This window comes from Cynocephalus volans, chromosome 9 (genome assembly GCF_027409185.1).
Source record: "Cynocephalus volans isolate mCynVol1 chromosome 9, mCynVol1.pri, whole genome shotgun sequence".
In the NCBI taxonomy this organism is placed as follows: Eukaryota; Metazoa; Chordata; class Mammalia; order Dermoptera; family Cynocephalidae; genus Cynocephalus; species Cynocephalus volans.
The window spans coordinates 128,008,814-128,031,113 of NC_084468.1; the positions used below are offsets into that span (position 1 = coordinate 128,008,814).

Here is a 22,300-nt window from a genome sequence, read left to right on the forward strand (position 1 = left end):
CACCACAACACATGTTGAAGTTTAATAGCCAACATGGCAGTGTTGGGAGGTAGGGTCTAGTGGGAGATGTTTGGGTCATGGGGGTTGATCCCTCATGAATAGATTATTGCCATCCCATGAGAGTGAGTTCTCACTCTCATGGGACTGAATTAGTTACTGCAAGGGCAAGGGTTTGGTCCCTTTTGGCACACCATTTCCCCTTCTGCTTCTCCGCTACATTGTGATGCAGCCAGGTGGTCCTCACCAGAAGCCAAGCAGATGCCAGCACCATGCTTCTTGAACTTTCCAGCCTCCAGAATCATGAGCCAAAGAAATGCCTTTTCTTTACAGATTACCCCATCTCAGGTACTCTGTTATAGCAACACAAAATAGACTGACATATATTAACATTTTAACATGTCTAATGTAATAACAACTGTAACTATCTTCTAAAGAGCAAGACTTAAAGGATAACATATTTTTAAAAATTTGGAAGACATACCCGAATTTCTTGAAGGTTGTGAAAATTATTTCCTACTCTGACTGAGATCTTGCTTGGAGTATAGCTTTCATCAGATTTGTAGTCTGCATAAATACATAATGTCTTCACTGTCGTTTTTCTTCTAAAAGCAATAAAGTAAAAACAACATGCACTTTATCATATGAAAATATTATTTCCAAAGCATCTTATCTTCTGATTTTGAAAATCATAGTTTGCTAAAACAAGTATTTGAATCAACAATTTTCAGTTCCTTTAATTTCAACAATAAGAAAATGAAGAACATGTGAAAATATAGGTACAGATATAATATTTTACTTACATAGACATTTCTTATATAGAACATGGTCAAGAACAAGATGAGAGCAAAGAAGGAACAGTTAAACCAAATTAGGCACCTTAGCATGCAAACAAGCATTGAAGATTTCTGTCCCCTTTTAGATAAAGAAATTATTCTAACAAGTTTGGTTTTCTTTACTAGTTAATTATATAATTTCCTATAGTAATACTTGCAAATAGCTAGCTAAGTAAGAAACTGAGTCCAGCAAAGAGAAAAACATCTTTTTAAATAATAGAAAACATACTTGTTACTTACAAAAAATAAAATTGTGGTCTTGCTTTTTAAATATACATATCATAGAGAAATAAGCATAGAATATATAAGAAAAAATTAACCTCGGAAAAAAATGCAAGTGGCCAAAAAACATGAAAAGATGTTTCATTTCTAATAACCAAAAAAACAAATTAAAACACACAAGAGACACTAGTTTTCTTATCATATTGGAAAATATTAAAATGACTGATAATAGCCAAATTTGATTAGAAAAGGGTACTTTTATAGCCAGTTAATAGGTACACAACTTTCTCAACTTCTAAGAATACATTAAAAGACAATAATAATATAATTACTTAAAAACAAATGTAGAATAATATTGTCCTGTGATTAAATTACAAAAAATTATGAATAACCTAAATATCCATTGCAATAGGGAACTGGTTAAGTACGTTATAATATATCCATTCAATGAAATACAACTACTTAAAATAATTATGCAGATATACAGTTACAGTAGGAAAAAAGCAGATTACAAAACAATATATACAGAAGGATCGTATTTCAAAGGAAACAAATTTTTTAAAAGGCATATAAATCAATATTTACATATAGAAAAAGATGGAATCATATAAAAATAGTAAAAGTGACTATTTTGGCGCATCAGAACTATAGGGGATCTTTATTTTCTTCTTTATGATTTCCATATTTTCTGAATAATTTTTCAAGATAAGCATGTATTACTTGGCCATCAGAAAAGAAAACATTAGGCAATTTTTAAAACTGACCCAAAAAATCATTAAAAAGTCTCCTTAAATGTGCTTTGAAAGTTAAGTTCTAGTGTAAACTGGCACTAACTTAATAACAATGAGCTCCTTGAACAGAAGCAGTCTGTGTCAAAAGTCAGCCTATTAAAAACAGCAGGGGATCTGTAACTCTTACTGCGGTGACCAAACTTCTGTGGCCTAAGCTATTCATCAGAATGGAATGGGCAAAGTCAACGACTTTTCCTCAGATCATGATGTAAAACACTAAATATCCAGGAACTGCTGATAGGATAAATACCATTACTAGGTTTTCAAAAGAGGCCAGAGGTATCAAACTGACCATCTTTGTCTTTCTGCTGGGCCAGGAAAGAGACAAGAGAGGAAGCAAAGAAGGACAAATTCTGAAGGGCATACATACTAAAGACCTTTTTCCTTGATGAACCATAAGCAGGAAGTAAAAGGTCTTTCTTACTATGGAGAGATCAAAGATCATGAAGATTACTCTTAAGGACTTTTTTTCTTTTTTAACAAAAGCAGGTCTAAAGGATCAATCTTTTTGCTCAGAATATTTTTATTTCTAAGTTATGAAATGCAGGATAACTTAGTCACTGGAACTTACAAGATAATCAGGGTAAGGATGGAAAGGCAAAGAATAGTAATAACACTAATTATAATGAAAACAGCAGCAAATAGCAAGTGAATACTGTTATGTCTGGCCCAGAAATAATGCTTTAAATGTATTTTTTATTCCTCAACCTGTGAAATAGGAACTACTATTATTTCCATTTTAATGACTACCAAAAAGACCCAATAACACTCAGATTAATAACTGGCTTAGGGTCAAAAAGCTAGTACTTGGGCCCAGTTAGAGTTCAAACATGTGTCTGTCTGCCTAACATGATCTTAACCACTACTGTCTTCCTCTTAATTAACTAACTGTACCTAGCTTATTCAACAGTCATTAATACCAGTTTACAGTGGTATGTAGGTCTTTTCAGTTCTTTAAATTTTATCCAAACCAGAGGTTCTTATCCTGAGGTTCACATATCCCCAGAAATCATATGTATACTGTATGCTATATACAGTCTCATTACATTTGCAAAAGAAACTGTGACCTCACCAAAAGTAAACTTATTACTCTAAAAGATACACTAAAATCTTATAAAGCTATCAATTTTATCTCATGACGAGTTTAAAAAATATTGCATAGGAAATCATGCTGTTTCTCAAACAGCAATATATGTGGTAAGATTAAATGCAGAGACACAGTGGCAGTTACTCAAATCATTATGATAATAATAATCACCATATGTTGAATGCTTATTATATGCCGGGCATCATGCTAAACTCTTAATATACTGCAGGAGTGGAGAAAAAAAGGAGGTAATACTTCCCTATTTTTGACAACACAAGTCACACTCCCAGCCTCTCTCTATCTCCTCACCCACTACACTCTTTGTTCTGAGAAAGAGTTGCTGGCAAAAAGCAAACATGCCACGTTCCTTCATGCCACGAACTTAATAGGGGCAGGTGCTACCTGGCTTAGCACTTTCATAACTAGATGGGTAAGCCTGTTTAATTCTAGGGTTGAATATTATGGAACATAGATGACTATAGATATAATGCAGTTATGATGTTTCTCAAACATCAGCTCTGTCAGTTTTATAAAGGTGATATTTTGACTGCCGCAGCTGACTCTCGAATATTTTCTCATCTGGTTTGGAATCCATGACATTCCAACAGAAGACATTAGTGACAGATACTCCCCTTCATCCCTTCTTCAGAAAATCCAGGTAAGGACCCAACTTCCCTTAAAGCTAGGTAGGATCACATGAGTAAGTTATGGCCAGTAAGATTTGAACAAAATAATTGTGTATTACAAAGTTTTTTTTATTTATTTTTATATTTTGAATTTTATTTTGTCGATATACATTGTGGCTGATTATTGTGGCCCATTACCAAAACCTCCCTACCTCCTCCCTCTCCCCACTCCCACCAAACAACGTCCTTTCTGTTTCCTTGTCGTATCAACTTCAAGGAATTGTACTTGTTATGTCTTCTCCGCCCCTCCCCAGTTTTGTGTGTGTGTGTGTGTGTGTGTGTGTGTGTGTGTGTGTGTGTGTGTGTGTGTGTGTGTGTGTGAATTTATTTATTTATTTTTAGCTCCCACCAATAAGTGAGAACATGTGGTATTTCTCTTTCTGTGCCTGACTTGTTTCACTTATAAAATTCTCTCAAGGTCCATCCATGTTGTTGCAAATGTCAGTATTTCATTCATTTTTATAGCTGAGTAGTATTCCATTGTGTAGATATACCACATTTTCCAGACCCACTCATCCGATGATGGACATTGGGCTGGTTCCAACTCTTGGCTATTGTAAAGAGTGCTGCGATGAACACTGGGGAACAGGTATACCTTCGACTTGATGATTTCCATTCCTCTGGGTATATTCCCAGCAGTGGGATAGCTGGGTCATATGGTAGATCTATCTGCAATTGTTTGAGGAACCTCCATACCATGTTCCATAGAGGCTGCACCATTTTGCAGTCCCACCAACAATGTATGAGAGTCCCTTTTTCTCCACAAGCTTGCCAGCATTTATCGTTCAGAATCTTTTAGATTTTAGCCATCCTAACTGGAGTGAGATGGTATCTCAGTGTAGTTTTGATTTGCATTTCCTGGATGCGGAGAGATGTTGAGGATTTTTTCATATATCTGTTGGCCATTTGTATATCTTCCTTAGAGAAACGCCTACTTGGCTCTTTTGCCCATTTTTTAATTGGGTTGCTTGCTTTTTTCTTGTAAAGTTGTTTCAGTTCCTTGTATTTTTTTTTTTTTTAATTTTATTTTGTCGATATACATTGTAGCTGATTAATGCTCCCCATCACCAAAACCTCCCTCCCTTCTCCCTCCCCCCCTCCCCCCCAACAATGTCCTTTCTGTTTGTTTGTTGTATCAACTTCAAATAATTGTGGTTGTTATATCTTCTTCCCCCCCCCCCCCGGTTTGTGTGTGTATGTGTGTATGTGTGTGTGTGAATTTATATATTAATTTTTAGCTCCCTCCAATAAGTGAGAACATGTGGTATTTCTCTTTCTGTGCCTGACTTGTTTCACTTAATATAATTCTCTCAAGGTCCATCCATGTTGTTGCAAATGGCAGTATTTCATTCGTTTTTATAGCTGAGTAGTATTCCATTGTGTAGATGTACCACATTTTCCGTATCCACTCATCTGATGATGGGCATTTGGGCTGGTTCCAACTCTTGGCTATTGTAAAGAGTGCTGCGATGAACATTGGGGAACAGGTATACCTTCGACTTGATGATTTCCATTCCTCTGGGTATATTCCCAACAGTGGGATGGCTGGGTCATATGGTAGATCTATTTGCAATTGTTTAAGGAACCTCCATACCATTTTCCATAGAGGCTGCACCATTTTGCAGTCCCACCAACAATGTATGAGAGTCCCTTTTTCTCCACAAGCTTGCCAGCATTTATCGTTCAGAATCTTTTAGATTTTAGCCATCCTAACTGGAGTGAGATGGTATCTCAGTGTAGTTTCGATTTGCATTTCCTGGATGCGGAGAGATGTTGAGGATTTTTTCATATATCTGTTGGCCATTTGTATATCTTCCTTAGAGAAACGCCTACTTGGCTCTTTTGCCCATTTTTTAATTGGGTTGCTTGCTTTTTTCTTGTAAAGTTGTTTCAGTTCCTTGTATATTCTGGATATTAGTCCTTTGTCAGATGTATATTTTGCAAATATTTTCTCCCACTCTGTTGGTTGTCTTTTAACTCTGTTAATTGTTTCTTTTGCTATGCAGAAGCTTTTTAGTTTGATATAATCCCATTTGTTTATTTTTTCTTTGGTTACCCGTGATTTTGGGGTCGTATTCATGAAGTCTGTGTCCAGTCCTATTTCCTGAAGTATTTCTCCTATGTTTTCTCTAAGAGGTTTTATTGTTTCAGGGTGTATATTTAATTCTTTAATCCATTTTGAGTTGATGTTAGTGTATGGTGAAAGATATGGGTCTAGTTTCATTCTCCTGCATATGGATATCCAGTTCTCCCAGCACCATTTGCTAAAGAGGCAGTCTCTTCCCCAGTGTATAGGCTTGGAGCCTTTGTCAAAGATCAGATGGCTGTAGGTGTGTGGGTTCATTTCTGTATTCCTTATTCTATTCCATTGATCAGTGTGTGTGTTTTTTATGTCTGTACCATACTGTTTTGGTTATTATAGCTTTGCAGTATAGTTTAAAGTCAGGTAGTGTTATGCCTCCAGCTTTATGTTTTTTGCTCAGCATTGCTTTGGTTATGCGTGGTCATTTTTTATCCCATATAAATGTCTGGATAGTTCTTTCCATTTCTGAGAAAAATGCCATTGGAATTTTGATGGGGATTGCATTGAATTTGTATATCACTTTGGGTAGTATGGACATTTTCACTATGTTGATTCTTCCAATCCAAGAGCATGGGATATCTTTCCATCTTCTTGTATCCTCTCTAATTTCTCTCAGCAGTGGTTTGTAGTTCTCATTATAGAGATTTTTCACATCCTTAGTTTACTCAATTCCTAAGTATTTTATTTTTTTGGTGGCTATTGTAAATGGGCAGGCTTTCTTGATTTCTCTTTCTGCATGTTCACTATTGGAGAATTGAAATGCTGCTGATTTTTGTGTGTTGATTTTTTATCCTGCTACTCTGCTGAAATCATTTATCAACTCCAAGAGTTTTTTGTAGAGGCTTTAGGCTGTTCAATATATAGGATCATGTCATCTGCAAACAGGGACAGTTTGACTTCATCCTTTCCAATAAGGATGCCCTTTATTTCCTTCTCTTCTCTGATTGCTCTGGCTAGTACTTCCAACACTATGTTGAATAGGAATGGTGAGAGTGGGCATCCTTGTCTACTTCCTGTTCTTAAAGGAAAAGCTTTCAGCTTTTCCCCATTCAGGATGATATTGGCAGTGGGTTTGGCATATATGGCTTTAATTATGTTGAGATACTTTCCCTCTATACCTAGCTTATAGAGGGTCTTTGTCATGAATGAGTGCTGAACTTTATCAAATGCTTTTTCAGCATCTATAGAGATGATCATATGGTCCTTGTGTTTGAGTTTATTAATATGGCGTATCACATTTATTGATTTGCGTATGTTGAACCAACCTTGCATCCCTGGGATGAATCCCACATGATCGTGATGAATAATTTTTCGTATGTGTTGCTGTATTCTGTTTGCTAGTATTTTAGTGAGGATTTTTGCATCTATATTCATCAAGGATATCGGCCTGTAGTTTTCTTTTTTGGTTATATCTTTACCTGGTTTTGGTATCAGGATGATGTTTGCTTCATAGAATGAGTTTGGGAGATTTGCGTCGTTTCAATCTTTTGGAATAGTTTGTAAAGAATTGGTGTCAATTCCTCTTTGAATGTTTGGTAAAATTCTGCTGTGAATCCATCTGGTCCTGGGCTTTTCTTTGTTGGGAGCCTTCTGATAACAGCTTCAATCTCCTTTATTGTTATTGGTCTGTTCAAATTTTCTACGTCTTCACGGTTCAGTTCTGGGAGCTTGTGTGTGTCCAAAAATTTATCCATTTCCTCCAGATTTTCAAATTTGTTGGCGTATAGTTGTTTATAGTAGTCTCCAATGATTCCTTGTATTTCAGATGAATCAGTTGTAATATCACCTTTTTCATTTCTAATTTTGGTTATTTGAGTCTTCTCTCTTCTTTTTTTTGTTAGCCATGCTAATGGTTTTTCAATTTTATTTATCTTTTCAAAAAAACCAACTTTTTGATTCGTTGATCTTTTGAATTGTTTTTTGGTTTTCAATTTCATTCAGTTCTGCTCTGATCTTAATGATTTCTTTCCGTCTGCTAACTTTAGGTTTGGATTGTTCTTGTTTTTCTAGTTCTTTAAGGTGAAGTGTTAGGTTGTTCACTTGCCACCTTTCTATTCTTCTGAAGTGAGCATTTAATGCAATAAATTTCCCCCTTAATACTGCTTTTGCAGTATCCCACAAGTTTTGGTATGATGTATCATTATTTTCATTAGTCTAAATAAATTTTTTGATTTCCTGCTTGATTTCTTCTTGGACCTATATGTCATTAAGTAGAATGCTCTTTAATTTCCATGTGTTTGTATAGTTTCCAGAGTTTCATTTGTTATTAATTTCTAGTTTTAATCCATTGTGGTCTGAGAAGATACATGGGATAATTCCAATTTTTTTGAATTTATTGAGACTTGATTTGTGACCTAATATGTGATCTATCCTGGAGAATGATCCATGTGCTGATGAGAAGAATGAATATTCTGAGGTTGTTGGATGGAATGTTCTGTAGAAACCTGCCAAGTCCAATTGGTCTAGAGTCTTGTTTAGATCTTGTGTTTCTCTCCTGATTCTTTGCCTAGATGATCTGTCTAATATTGACAGTGGGGTGTTCAGGTCCCCTGCTATTATGGTATTAGTGTCTATTTCCTTCTTTAGGTCTAATAGAGCTTGTTTAATAAATCTGGCTGCTCCAACATTGGGTGCATACACATTTATGGTTGTTATGTCTTCCTGATGGATCAGTCTTTTATCATTATGTAGTGTCCCTCATTGTCTCTTTTTGTGGTTTTTAGTTTAAAGTCTATTTTGTCAGATAAGAATAGCTACTCCAGTTCGTTATTCTATCCTGTGTGCATGGTAAATCTTTTTCCATCCTTTCACTCTTAGTCTATGTGAGTCTTTATGGGTGAGGTGGGTCTCTTGAAGGCAGCATTTACTTGGGTCCTCCTTCTTAATCCAGTCAGCCAGTCTGTGTCTTTTGATTGGGGAATTTAAGCCTTTTACATTAAGAGTTGTTATTGAAAAGTGTAGATTTATTCCCAGCATTTTATTGATTATTGTTTGGTTCTTAGGTGTCTTTTGTTTCTTGCTTTCTGTTTGTTTTCTTTGTTTGTTGGTTCCTTAGGTTGTAGATAGCCTTTTTGTTTGTTTTCTCTTCATGAATGCCATTTTTATTCTACTAGTGGGTTTTGATTTTTCTTGGGTTTTTATGGCAGTGGTAGTTATTTTTCAGGAACCAAACCCAGTACTCCCTTGAGAATTTCTTGTAAGGGTGGTCATGTGGTGGTGAACTCCCACAGTTTTTGTTTGTCTGAGAAATATACTATTTGCCCTTCATTTCGGAAGGATAGCCTTGCGGGGTAGAGTGGCTGGCAATTCTTGGATGGCAATCTCTGTCTTTTAGTATTTTGAAAATATCATTCCATTCTTTTCTGGCTTTTAGGGTTTGTGATGAAAAGTCTGATGTTAGCCTGATTGGGGCTCCCTTATAGGTGATTTGATGCTTCTCTCTTGCAGCTTTTAAGATTCTCTCTTTGTCTTTGAGTTTTGCCAGTATGACTATAACATGTCTTGGAGAAGACCTTTTTGGGTTGAATTTGTTTGGAGATCGTTGAGCTTCCTGGATCTGAAGATCTGTGATTTTTCCTATACCTGAGAAGTTTTCTGCCACTATTTTGTTGAATATGTTTTCAATGCAATCTCCTTTTTCCTCCCCTTCTGTAATACCCATGACTCGGATATTTGACCGCTTAAGGTTGTCTGATATCTCTCTCAGATTTTCTTCAATGCCTTTGATTCTTTTTTCTTTTTTTTTTTTGTCTGCTTGTGTTATTTCAAACAGCCCATCTTCAAGTTCAGACGCTCTCTCTTCAACTTCTGCAAGCCTGCTGGTTAAACTCTCCGTTGTGTTTTTTATTTCGCTGAATAACTTCTTCAGTTCAGCAAGTTCTGCTACATTTTTTTTTCAGGGCATTGATTTCCTTTTTCATTTCCTCTTTCAGGTCCTGTATACTTTTCCTCATTTCATCATAATGTCTAGCTGAGTGTTCTTGTATCTCATTCAGTTTCCTTAGAATTATCACTCGAAATTCCTTGTCAGTCATTTCAAGGGCTTCTTGTTCTATAGGATCTAGAGCTTGAGAGTTATTATCCTTTGGTGGTGTACTTTCTTGATTTTTCGTATTTCTGGTTTCTTTTCTTTGATGTTTATTCATTGTGGCAGGGGGTTTCACAGTCCACAGGTTTGACACTATGCACTGACTAAGATGTTGCTGTGGTTGCCAATTTGGTATGGCTACCTCAGTGACTGGTCAGTTGGCCACTAGTGCCTTGCATGTGTGGTTGCCTCAGGTCTTGGGCCTCTCCAGGGAGCCACCTCTCTGGTCAGCTTGGACTCTGCTGGGCTGCTGCATCATGGGGCGGTACCTCAGGGTGTGTGGTCTCTGCTGAGCTTCCACCTCCCATGCTGGACTTCTCCCTGTTCCGGGCGCTCTGGCCCAGGCTGCTGGGATGCACCCAGGCACCGCAGAGCGTGTGGTCTCTGCAGAGCTTTCCCTTCCCCTGCAGGATGTCTCCCTGCTCTGTCTATGCTAGGCTGGGCTTGGGATGGAGCCAGGTGGCAGTGGTGAAGCCTACCTGCTGCTGGATCGTGCGGCGGCGGCCCCCCGCACAGGGTGTGTGGACTCTACGGAGCTTCTATCTCCCCTGCTGGACGTCTCTGTGCTCCCTACGCATTGAGCCAGGCTGCTGGATCGCATGGCAGCAGTGTGGTCCCTGTGGAGTTCCCGCCTCCCCTGCCGGCGTCTCCCTGCTCCAAGTGCAATAGGCCAGGCTGGGAATGGAGCCGGGTGCCTGCGGTGAAGCCTACCTGCTGGATCATGCAGTGGCAGTCCCATAGGGTGTGTGGTTTCTGCGGAGCCTCCGCCTCCCCTGCCGGACTATTCCCTACTCTATGCGCTCTGGGCTGGGCTGGGAATGGAGCCGGGTGGTGGCGGTGAAGCCTATCTGCCAGATCGTGCGATGGTGGCCCCGCAGGGTATGTGGTCTCCGTGGAGCTTCTGCCTCCCCCGCTGGACATCTCCCCGTTCCATATGCACTTGATGTTATGTTTTTATAGTTTAAATCAGTTGATTTGTGGGAGAGAGTGACGCTAGGGACCGTCTATTCTGCCATCTTGACCAGAAGTCTCACAAAGAAGTTTTTTTTAAAAGAGAGACATGCCTCTTCTACAACTCTCCCACCTACTCCTTCCTGTTTCCTGGGATATGAACATAATGGGTGGAATCCCAGTAGGAACCTTGGATCATGAGGCGAACTTTGAGATAAAATTGATGAGCTAAGAATAAAGGAATGGAAAGAGAGAAGGAACCTGGACCCACAAGTACATTGTGGGGCTGTCATACCACTCCTGGACTTCCAGGCTCTTCTCACATAAAGAAGTAGAAGAAATAAATTTCCACCCTGTTGAAGACACTATTATTAGAAGCTCTGTTATTAGAAGTTCTCATGCCTAATTGTGGCACTATGGGCTAATGCTGGAATCCTGCTCACAGCGCCAATTGTAGGGCCACTGCTAATGTCTGGAATCTTGTCAACATCACAGTTGCAGCGCTCTTAATCCTGTTCCCGACGCCAATTGTAAAGCTAGGCAACCACGTTAGTTGTCGGGCTCTTTTACCTGCTGGTAATCCTGCCGACTAGGCTAATTGTTGAGCTAGGGCTGGGCCCGGAACCAGACCCCTCAAGCCCATTCAGGGACTGGATCACAAGCCCATCATACACCAGGCTGGGTCACCAGACCCCTTCACGCAGGTCTATGAGCTAGGCAACCGGACACACAGTCCTTGGAGCCACAGGTTGGAAAGCATGGCTGCGCCAGGCAGATGCCCAAGGCAGACACCCGCCTGCCTGCCTGCTTCACTAAAACTCTTCTCCTCTCCCTCTCCCTCTCCTCCCTCCCTCTCTCTCTCTCTCTCCCTCTCTCTCTCTGAAGAACAGAAGAATAGCAACAAAACTAAAGACACACTGGCGCGCATGTGCACTAACTCCACACACACACTCGCGCATGCACACATACACACACAATTTACTTACAATGGATGTGCTAAAACCACACCCAACTGGACCCGAGGCAAGGGCCCTGACTATACTATTCTACTTTCCCAACACTAATTAATATGGCATTATATGTCCACATTACAGATGAGGAGACTAAGGCTCAGATCAGGTTATGCTAGTCCTTGTTTGCACATCTAGTAAAGCACAGAGTCAGAATTTAATCTAAGTCTATATGACTACACTATATATGAGTAACTAATAACTCCTAAGGTACAAGACAAAATTAAAAACAAATGATTATAAAATTCTATTTATCATTCCCTATTAATACACTAGGTACATTATTACCAGGAGACTGAGACATAAAATAAATGTCCACATACTTGTCTAAAACAAACAAATGTTTTATATTTATAAATGACTACATTCCTCTTTGTTCCTGGAATAACTGTGAAAAATGTCCTCTTTGTGTAAAAGTTCGTGTCTAATCACATTAACAGGATGCTAAAATGGAAGTTTTCACTGAAGACTAAGACAAAGACCATGATTTAGTAGGACATATGAAAACTTCATGCAAAATTTTCAGCAGATATGTTCAAAACAGCAAAAACAAAACAAAAAAGACTGGGACATCTGTTCATGAAGGAATAACGGCTATAAAACTTCCCCTCCCACCACAAACAACTAGAATACTGGAGAACACGTATCTGTAGACAACGGTGAGCAACAGGCTGCACAGGAGCATGAGTCCTGAGAGAGAGAAAACCAATGAGGTCAGCCCTACACACGAGCTGGCTTTCTGACGCAGGCAATTCCTGGACCGCAGTGCAGGGACAGAAAAGCCACAACGAATCTGGCAGTCTCACCGAGTTGAAGAGGAAGGAGCTATACACATGGATTAAAAACCTCCAGAAATCAGCATGGGGTCCCCTTGAGTCTGCTTGAACACCAATCTGCACATGCATAGAGCAAAAGTCCACAAGGACAGGCAAAGAACAACTGCTGGGGAAAGAATAATTACTGGGGAGCAGTAAGCCAAACAATTCCCAGAGGTTAAAGAGGGCTGGGAATCATTAGTTTCCCAACAACCAATGTGGAGAGTCCTTTTCAAATATCTAAGACATTTATTTGAGAGCCCAGACAGGGTCAAGCCTTAGAAATGAGGCCAATCTTGCCCAAGCGAAATAATCTTAAAGAGTCGTCTGTGGACCCATGGGGAACCTCAAAACCCTTTCAGAGGATCAGCAAGACCATACTGTTTTCTTAATAATACTAAAAACACAGTGGAGTTTTCCAGAGGCTATCTGACACGCAATGTCATAAAAGATTTAATGAAGGGGCAGAAATGTGACTTCAGCTATCTTAAGTCAGTCACCAAAGAGGTTCACAGAAAATGTAAAAAAATGACAATCTTCTCACTATTTTTTGTTTGTTTGGGAAGAGAGTTATTTTTCATAAAACTGTTATTGATGTTAACATATAATAGGTTAATCATTGTTAACTTAGTGAATAACTAAATAAATAACTTAAAACTCATCATCTATGATTTCTAATATAAATAAAATGGTAGATATAAACAAAATAAATAAAAGATCTTTGGAGTCCCCAATAAAAGTTTGATTTTTGGATTTTTTGGGTGGTTGGCCAATAAGGGGATCTGAACCCTTGATCTTCCTGTTAGCATCATGCTCTCCCAAGTAAGCTAACCAACCAGCACTCACTCAATAAAAGTTTTAAGTGGTCCTGAAGCCAAAAAGTTTGAGAACTGAGGCCCGAGATCAGGAATTAGCAAATTACAGCTTGCAGGCCAAATGTGAGCCATCACCTATTTTTGCAAATAAAGTCTTATTGAAACAAAGCAACACCCATTCATGTACATATTTTCTATGGCTGCTTTGAGCAGTTGCAACAGATATATAAAAAACTCTTACAGCTCAACAACAAAAAGACAAACCACCCAATTCAAAAGCAGGCAAAAACTTGAATAACCATTTCTCCAAAGAAGATATACAAATGCCCAACAAGCACATGAAAAGATGCTCAACAACACTAATCATTAGGGAAATGCAAATCAAAACTATAATGAAATATTACTTCACACCCATTAGCATGGCTATTATCAAAACATGGAAAACAACAAGTGTTGACATGGATATGAAGAAATTAGAATCTTTGTGCATTGCCAGTGGGAATGTAAAATGGTGTAGCTGCAATGGAAAAACAGTACGGCAGTGCCTCAAAAATTAAACATTTCTAAACATTTTTTACCATTTGACCCAGTAATTCCAGTTCTGCATATATATCCAAAAGAGCTGAAAGATTTAAACAGATATTTGAACACCATGTTCATAGCAGAATTATTTACAATAGCCAAAAAATGGAAACAACCCAATGTCCATTGACAGATGAATAGATAAAGAAAATGTGGTATATTTGTATGATGGAATATTATCCGGCTTCAAAAAGTAATGAAATGCTGATACAAGCTACAAAATGGATAAACACTGAAAACATTAAGCTCAATAAAATAAGCTAGACACAAAAGGACATATTTTGTATGATTCCACTAGATGAGGTACCTAGAACAGTCAAATACATAGAGACAGAAAGTAGAACAGTGGTTACCAATGGCTAGGGAGAAGAGAGAATGAGGAGTTATCATTTAATGGGCTCAGTATGGGATGATGAAGAGTTCTGGAGATAGATACTGGTAATGGTTGCACAACAATGTGAATATACCTAATGCCACTGAACTGTACACTTCAAAATGGTTAAACTGGTAAATTTCAAGTTATGTATATTTTAGCACAATTTAAAAATATCAATCAATGAAATTCACCATCTCAACAGACTAAAGGAAAACCATATGATCCATATAGATACAGAAAATGCACTTGAGAAAATCTAACACCAATAATAATAAAAAGCCTCATAGCACTAGGAACAGAAAGGAACTTCATAACCTAATAATATAAGGATTATCTTACTTTCTGTCTAGGAAGGATGGACTATCCTCAGCAGGAAGACAGAGGTATCACCAGAAGCCTAGGATTTCAAGAAGTAAATTATGAATGCACCCTAATAAGAGAACTGCAGGTGAATCATCCATAGCATTACGTGATTGTGGTGACTGACTCAACTCACAAAAGCCTTTGTCAGATAGTCAACTATAAACAGATAGCCAAGTACACAGAACACCAATGTTGAATCACCAAGATAGAATTGGCAATTATGGACTTTCCTTCTTTCCTTTACCTCTTCTCCATTCCCATGCCAGCAGTCCTGACAAATTCAGAAATGTCAGCTAAGAATAAAGGAGAGGAAAAATAAAAGCTAGGTAGAGTAAGAGAAGCAAACTACACCCATCTTGTAACAGGCCCACGCTTAGGGAGAAGAAGAAACCATAAAAGAAACTTTAAAGCAAGATTGAGGCTTTCACTATCGGCTAGGACTGAATGCTTTAATTTCTAAAATATGCTTTGCCATTTGAAATGATCAGAGGACTGTACATATTAACAAAAGATGTCACATCTGCTCCCCATTGAGTTCTCACCCAGGGCAGAGAAGAAAATTGCCCTTGATTTAAAAGGACAATGAGATATTAAATTAATGCTACTTTATAAGTATACACTACGAGTCCACCTTGACCTATCAAGAACACACACCAACTGTTTCTAAAACCTGCATGCTCAACTAGCTGAGAAACTGCTACAAGAATCAAGAGTTGCTTATTTTCTCTATGAAAGTAAAAATATCTAAGGAGTCAAATATTTTGTTTCATTTCACAAAATATAAACTCCAAATTGAATCTCTTTCAAGCTTGTTTGTAATATAAATTTTTTCCAATACAAAAAGTCCTTTCTTTAGTACAGAATGTATTCATAAAAACAGGTATGAAAATTAAATTAGAGAAAGTTGTGCACTGGACTAATATAACAGAGGTAGTAAAGTTGGTTCCTAAGAGCCAAAAAAATTTACCCAATCCTAAATTATATCACATGGTTTAATCAAAATCTTTGATAATAAATTTTCAACATCTCCTCTAATTTTGGTTTTTCTTTCATAATTAAATGTGTAGTTGACTGGTAAAGTCCAACTAATATCTTATAATTTCTAATTTAGTCACAATTGTTCTAAGTTATTAAGCCTAGCATCTACAAGGGCACTTCAAAAAGTTGATGAAAAGATTCATATTTACCTTTCAATTCTATTTTTCCACAAACTTTCTGAAGTACTCTTGTATTATTTTTTAAATGGCATCCGCGCTTTAATTTTTCCATTTGCTTTACTTTCTAAAAATAAGAGGAAATGCAACAAACCATTCTATAATTGCACAAATAGTTTTTTACAAAGATATCTAAGCTGCTGAAACTGCAGTGCTACCAGATAATAGATCCTGGCATCCATTTGTTAACTGATGTTTTTTAAAAAAACCTAAAATTAATCAAAAGAGACGACTGAGCAAAAGTATAGACTTTATAAAATTATAAAGTATAAAGTTTATGAACAGTCTAATTTGCGGAGGAGGGAAAATAAACTAATTTGCATGATTTGGCTTAAGCAACTGAAAGTCACACATGTATTGGTATTTATGTATGCATATGATATTAAACTTATAAAGTACTTTCTATTCAAAGTGATTTATATGATAATGGAGTTTATGGTTATCAGTGTTTTCATTCAACTAGATTTTAGGAAATTTTTTAATTTACAATTTGTCTTTCAGTGTTCAACTATCAACCTTTCTTTTCAAAATGAAGCAAACGAACAGAACTTTTCAATATTTTTCTTACTAGTCTTCTGTTCTTCACTATTTAAAAATTTCTTTGTGACATAAAAATCATGTTAATTATAAGTGATGTATATTTCTTATAACCATGGTAAAAAATGACAAGATCACATTTAATAAAACTTGCAGAAATTTTGACAATGGCAGGCCAAACAAAAGCACCAATTTTGTTTTATTCCTACTCAGCTTAATATCTCAGTGCTTACCCTTTTAAACTGACCAGGAAGTACTTTAAATGATCCATATTAAACTAAACTACACTCCAATTTTTCTTAGACAATTATTAACAAATCTGAAAACCTTTCCCAAATGTATTAGCCCTTTACAAATAGAAAATAATTCAGTGCACCTTTCATAAGAGCAAAAAACTTCTCTATTTTCCATTTAAATACAAAATTATCCACTCAAAGGACATTTCATTTTCTTGTTATGTTTGTTCTTTCCCCTCTTTGCCTTAGCAATTTTGTCCTTACTTGCCAATCTCTTGTGGGGGGTCTTTTCTCTTCATTTACTCACTTAATAGATAACAGTTTTTAATATATTCTATTCAAATTTTTATGAAGTTTTCTTCTTTGTAAATTTTCTGAATGCCTAACAGAAAGTACATTTCTCCAAAGAAAAGCAGAGAAACATGAAAAATTTCCAAATAAATGTGGATATTCAATGTATGATTCCTACATAATACTTCAAATGCTAGTGTGTCTATTCTTGAATTTAGAGATATTTTATACTTTAAATTATGTTCATATTCTAACATTTAAAGCTACTTCATAAAGCAGTAAACATTCGGAAATAACATATATTATACATTACATACATTTAGGATAATGTATTTTAATTAGACATAATCAGAATCATAAACCTATAGAGTTAAAAATAAGCTTAGAGGATCATATAATCTAACCACCATCTATATCCAGGTTGAAAATTTTTCTGACAGGTAACTCACTATTAGTATGAAGCAGCTAAATGATCTTTGATCAGCTCTAATTTTTAAAAGTTTTCCTTTGCTAAGCTATAATTGGTCTTTGTGTAGCTCTCACCTTTTGGATGAAGTTTTTCTCAGGAGATCACGCAAAAGAAATCGAATCCCTCCACAAGACATAAATTCTTCAAATTATGTAAAGAAAGCTAGCATGTCTCCTCATCCCACTCCCCTTCAGCAGACTACATGTTCCAAATTTTTTTTTATTATATGGCTTGGTTTCAATCCCCTAGCCATTCTACCCACTCTCTTCTGAGCACATCCTAGCTTTCTTTACCAGTGTTAGAAGGAGAAGCCAAAATGGAACATGACATACCTGAAGGTCTTCGTATGTACCATGCTTCCATTATTGTATCCTAAGATCATATTAGCTCTTGCTGCAGGCAAATCACACCATTAACTGAGATTAAACTTACTGCCAACTAAAACTACTAAATATCTTTCATACCTCTGGCTTTGTCCTCTTTTTCCATCTGGGTTTATGCTTTTGGTTGGAGAGAACAAAGGCAGATTAAGTGTACAAGGGTACTTCAAAAAGTTCATGGAAAATAGAATTAAAAGATAATATAATCTTTCCATGACCTTTCTGAAGTATGCTTGTAGAACTATAGCTTAATATTATATTTCACCTACTTGAAATGTAATAGTTTATTATCTACTAATAAAGAGATTAGTATTTAATTTCATTTTAATTTTAGAAACCATTTTTAGAAATAAAGATTTTATCTAAAAACAACCTCAGTACTTCCCCTTCATGAAAAATTTAGTCCTAAAACCATGAGAAGGGACCAAACAAGATAGGTATCTGCATAAAAATGGGATATTGGAGCCTGTTCAGGGTGAATAATGTGTTCATACATGGGGAGGGGGAGCAGCCTAGTACAGAATGTCAGAGCTTGTGTGAAATGAGCAGAGCTTCTGAATAGGAGAGCTGCCATGTGTAGGATGTTAGAGCCTGAGCAGAGTGTTAAAGGCATCTTCCCACAAAGTGCGAATGCAGTGCCTAAGAGCCTGTGGGGAATAAGAAATCATCCACGCTGTGGGGTAGCCTATCATGTAGTGTGACAGCCCAGAGGGTTAAAGAGGGAATCAACACCATGGTGTAATGTGCTGGAGCCAAGCAGGGTTAGAAAGTGGCCTGGCATGGAGCATCAGAGCCCAACTGGGCCAAGGAGAGCAACCACACAGGAGAGTAACTGATATAAGATGTCAGAGCCCAGGTTGAGTGAAGAGGGTATCCACAAGTGGGTTGGAGCAGGGAGAACAAAATAACAACAGCACAAGGAAGGTTGAGAGCCTCGGTGGGGTAAAGAGACATCTGTGTGGGAGAGAGGACAATAAGATCAATGGGACTGATTACATACAGGGGGATTAATAAAAATACATATATGAAGGAAGAATACGAGAACCAGTTTCTCATTGTTGAAGAACCGGAACTGGAATTGGAACTAGATGTGTCAGTATGAATTTATGGTTTTCAATGTGTGTGCAGGTAGATATATTGAGAAATAAATATAGATGTAAATATGCTTGTGTGTGCATGTGTATGTTACATACACATAATCCCTAACTGTCCGCCAAGAAGGTTCAGGAACAGCAACATCCCAGCAGCAAGGAGCACACCCAACACCAGACCTGGTCTCTAAGAACTATACTCCACAAAAATAAACCAGATCTCCTTGGAGAAATGGCTGATACCAGGGCTGGGGCTGGGAATCTTGTGCTAGAAAGAAAGAAAGTGCTCAAGTAATCACGGGGACATGACAAAAAGTAACAGAGTCAGCTTGAAGGGACTCCTACTGGCCAAATCTGGGACAATTTGAGCACTGAAACAAATAACGATAATAACAGATTATAACCCATTGAGTAAACTGGAAATTCTGAGTCTACTTTCACATTAATAATTTTGAATAAAATGAAAGTTACATGAGTAACAGAATATTTACAAGGGTACTTCAAAAAGTTCACAGAAAGATTCGTATTATCTTCCCATTCTATTTTTCCATGAACTTACTGAAGTACCCTCATATATGGTCTCAAAGTTCTTCTCCACAAAATACTTATTAACTGCAAAGAGAAAAGATTAACTTTCCTTCAGTGAATGTGACAGACGCTGCCTTAATCATGTGATAAAACTAAACATTACCAGCAATGGTACAAAATCAAAATCATGAACCAAACCTGATAGAATGCAATAAAAGGATAAGGCATCAATTATGTGCTATTCTTCCCAAAGATGTATTACCTGAAATTACTCGTGAAGAAATATTTTCTTTAAAATATCTGGCCTTCAATATCCAAAAGTGCTGAGATCATAAAAGTCAAGGAAAGAGTAAAGAAATGTCCCAGATTAAAGGAGAGCAAAGAGAAGTTAACTACTAAATTCAACCTGTGATTCAACTTTATTGGAACAACTGGCACAACCAGAATGGGGTCATAGAATTAAATGGAAATAATGTATCAATATTAGCTTCCTAAGGGTGCACTGTGGTTACATATTAGTGGCTATGTACTAAACAAGGTTAGTATGTCCTTGTGTACAGTAATGACATACTAAAGTACGCCAGAAGATGAGACATCACACTAGCAACTTACTCTGAAATGATTCAGAATGAAAAAAAAAGTTACACCACACTTGGAAATTTTCTGTGTGAGATTATGTCAAAATTCTTAATGAATTTCCCTTCTTCTAAAACATTTGTTTAAAAATGTGTTCCTAAAAGCTGTAGGCTTCCTTCCCTTGGGCAAGGGCTGAGTTAAGTGGGGAGGGCCTTGAATTCCTGACTGTTTTAATAAGAACAGCTATACCATGGTTGAGAAGCAGCTCAGAGTAATGATTACAAACCCAGCCTTTGAAGTCAAACGTGCTGGGATCAAATCCAGGCTTCATAAATGCATGAGTGAGATACTCAATATTTCTAAGTTTCAGTTTCTTCATCTGTAAAATGAAAAAAATGATAGAACCTACATCTTACAAGATTGTTAGAAGGATTACAAAACATGATATATAACTACTAAATATTAAATTTAAACTTTTAATGAGATAATACAGTACCTGACAATAAATAATACATGTGATCTATTTTTATTATTTTTTTGTTCAGTACACTGGCCTTCTGCATAAAATTTTATTTGCTAAAAAAATGCAAAAAACTGCTACTCTTATACAACACAATTAAACTAAGACACTCATATAATTAGTAAACTACAGCCTTTGTTTTCTTGAGAAGCAATTTACCCTAGGTTGTAGAGTATAATGGTTAAAAGCAGAAGCTCTGGAGTCAGAGAGCTTGTGTTCAAATTGTAATTCTGCCGCTTACTTGCTGTGTGACCTTGGGCAAGTTAATTAATTTATCTAAGTCTCTGCTTCTAGGACTACAAAATAAGGATAATAATAATTGTAAGGGTTAAATGAGATGAATGGATAAGGCATTTAGCAAAGTATCTGGTATCTTAAGTCTTAAAAAATGTATTAGCCGCTGTTGTTATTTCTGATCTATACATACTTAATACCCTATGATAGAAGTTGGCATACTGCAGCCCGCAGGCTGAATCCTGCCCACCCTCAGATAAAGTGTAATTAGAACAGCTAAATTCAGTCATTTTATGCATCATATATGGCTGCTTTAATACTGTAGCAGCAGAAGTAAGTAGCTGCGACAGAAACCAGACACCCCACCAGGTCTAAACTATTTACTCTCTTGCATTTTCAGATGAAGTTTGCTGATTTGTACCTTAGAACAATAAAAACAAACAATTAAAAATACAGGGCTATTGAATGTTAAAATAGATGGTATAAATGAAGCAAGATAAACTAGTTAACTGGTTTCAACCTCTGTCAATAAATTAAAAGCAGTTGACAAACATATGGCCATTTTCCTTTCCGCCCCCAAAGTAAGCATTTTCAAAACTAAAAATGTCCCTAGAGGTTCTAAATTAAAATAATTGTTTTTCCAAATAGAAAAATTTGGGAAGCTGTATGAATACTCTATAGCTAAAGAACTTACCATAATCGCTCCAGGTTTACTTAATACAACACATGAAGGCATTGTATTAGACCATAAGCAAAACATTTTTCTGTAAGTACCTTCTACAAATAAATCATATTCAAAAGTATATTTGAGAAACACCTTCATAAAAGGAACTGTGCAAGGTACCATAGGATATTCATAAAGGATAAAACAGAGTAAACTTAGGATGCTTACAATATAGTTGAGCAGAAAAATAATCTGAGACTTATTAGAGTTTAAAAACAATTAAGTGTATTTCATTGTAATTTCTACATTTCTTTAAATTTTATTTCTCATTCATTTATAACCTACACTAGTTAAAAAAACTCAAATAGATTTCCTCATCCATTTATAACATATACTAGTTAAAAAATTCAAAAATGTATTACCTGAATTGGATGTTCACTAAATGAGGCTGGGAGCCATCTGATTGCCAATAAGTTTCTAGATTGTCGTCTCGTAATTGATCCACACCAAATCCTAAAAACACCAAAAGTGGCAATAAATTCCCATGAAAAAGAAAGAGCTATATATTCAAGACTTAAAATTACCATATATATTTGTCCAGAAAATTTGAAAAACAGATGGTCAGAAGTGTAAAATTTAAATTAACCAGAATTCTTCCACCTTTTTATCCAGACCTCAACTCTTAAAGAAGTATCACTTGAACACACAAAAGCTTATATTAGGACCAAATATTTTTGGTTGTTGGCTTTTTAGAAAATATTTTCTAGGATATACAGTAACGTTCATACGTATTCAAACCCAGTTTCTTAAAATTTTTAAAAGCTGGTCATAAGAATGATCCCCATGTCCTATAAAATCC

The 22,300-nt window shown here is 36.7% G+C and overlaps 1 protein-coding gene across 3 annotated transcripts in view; it reads right to left on the reverse strand.

The window, feature by feature from the left end:
• Window positions 1-22,300, reverse strand: part of ANAPC10 (anaphase promoting complex subunit 10) — a 114,132-nt gene that overhangs the window by 69,992 nt on the left and 21,840 nt on the right. For all 3 annotated transcript variants that reach the window (XM_063108423.1, XM_063108422.1, XM_063108421.1), the window contains exons 3-4: window positions 21,864-21,954; window positions 482-602 (exon numbers count right to left, since the gene is read on the reverse strand). In XM_063108423.1, the coding sequence (XP_062964493.1) occupies window positions 482-602; window positions 21,864-21,954 (212 nt within the window). The remainder of the gene's footprint in view (window positions 1-481; window positions 603-21,863; window positions 21,955-22,300) is intronic.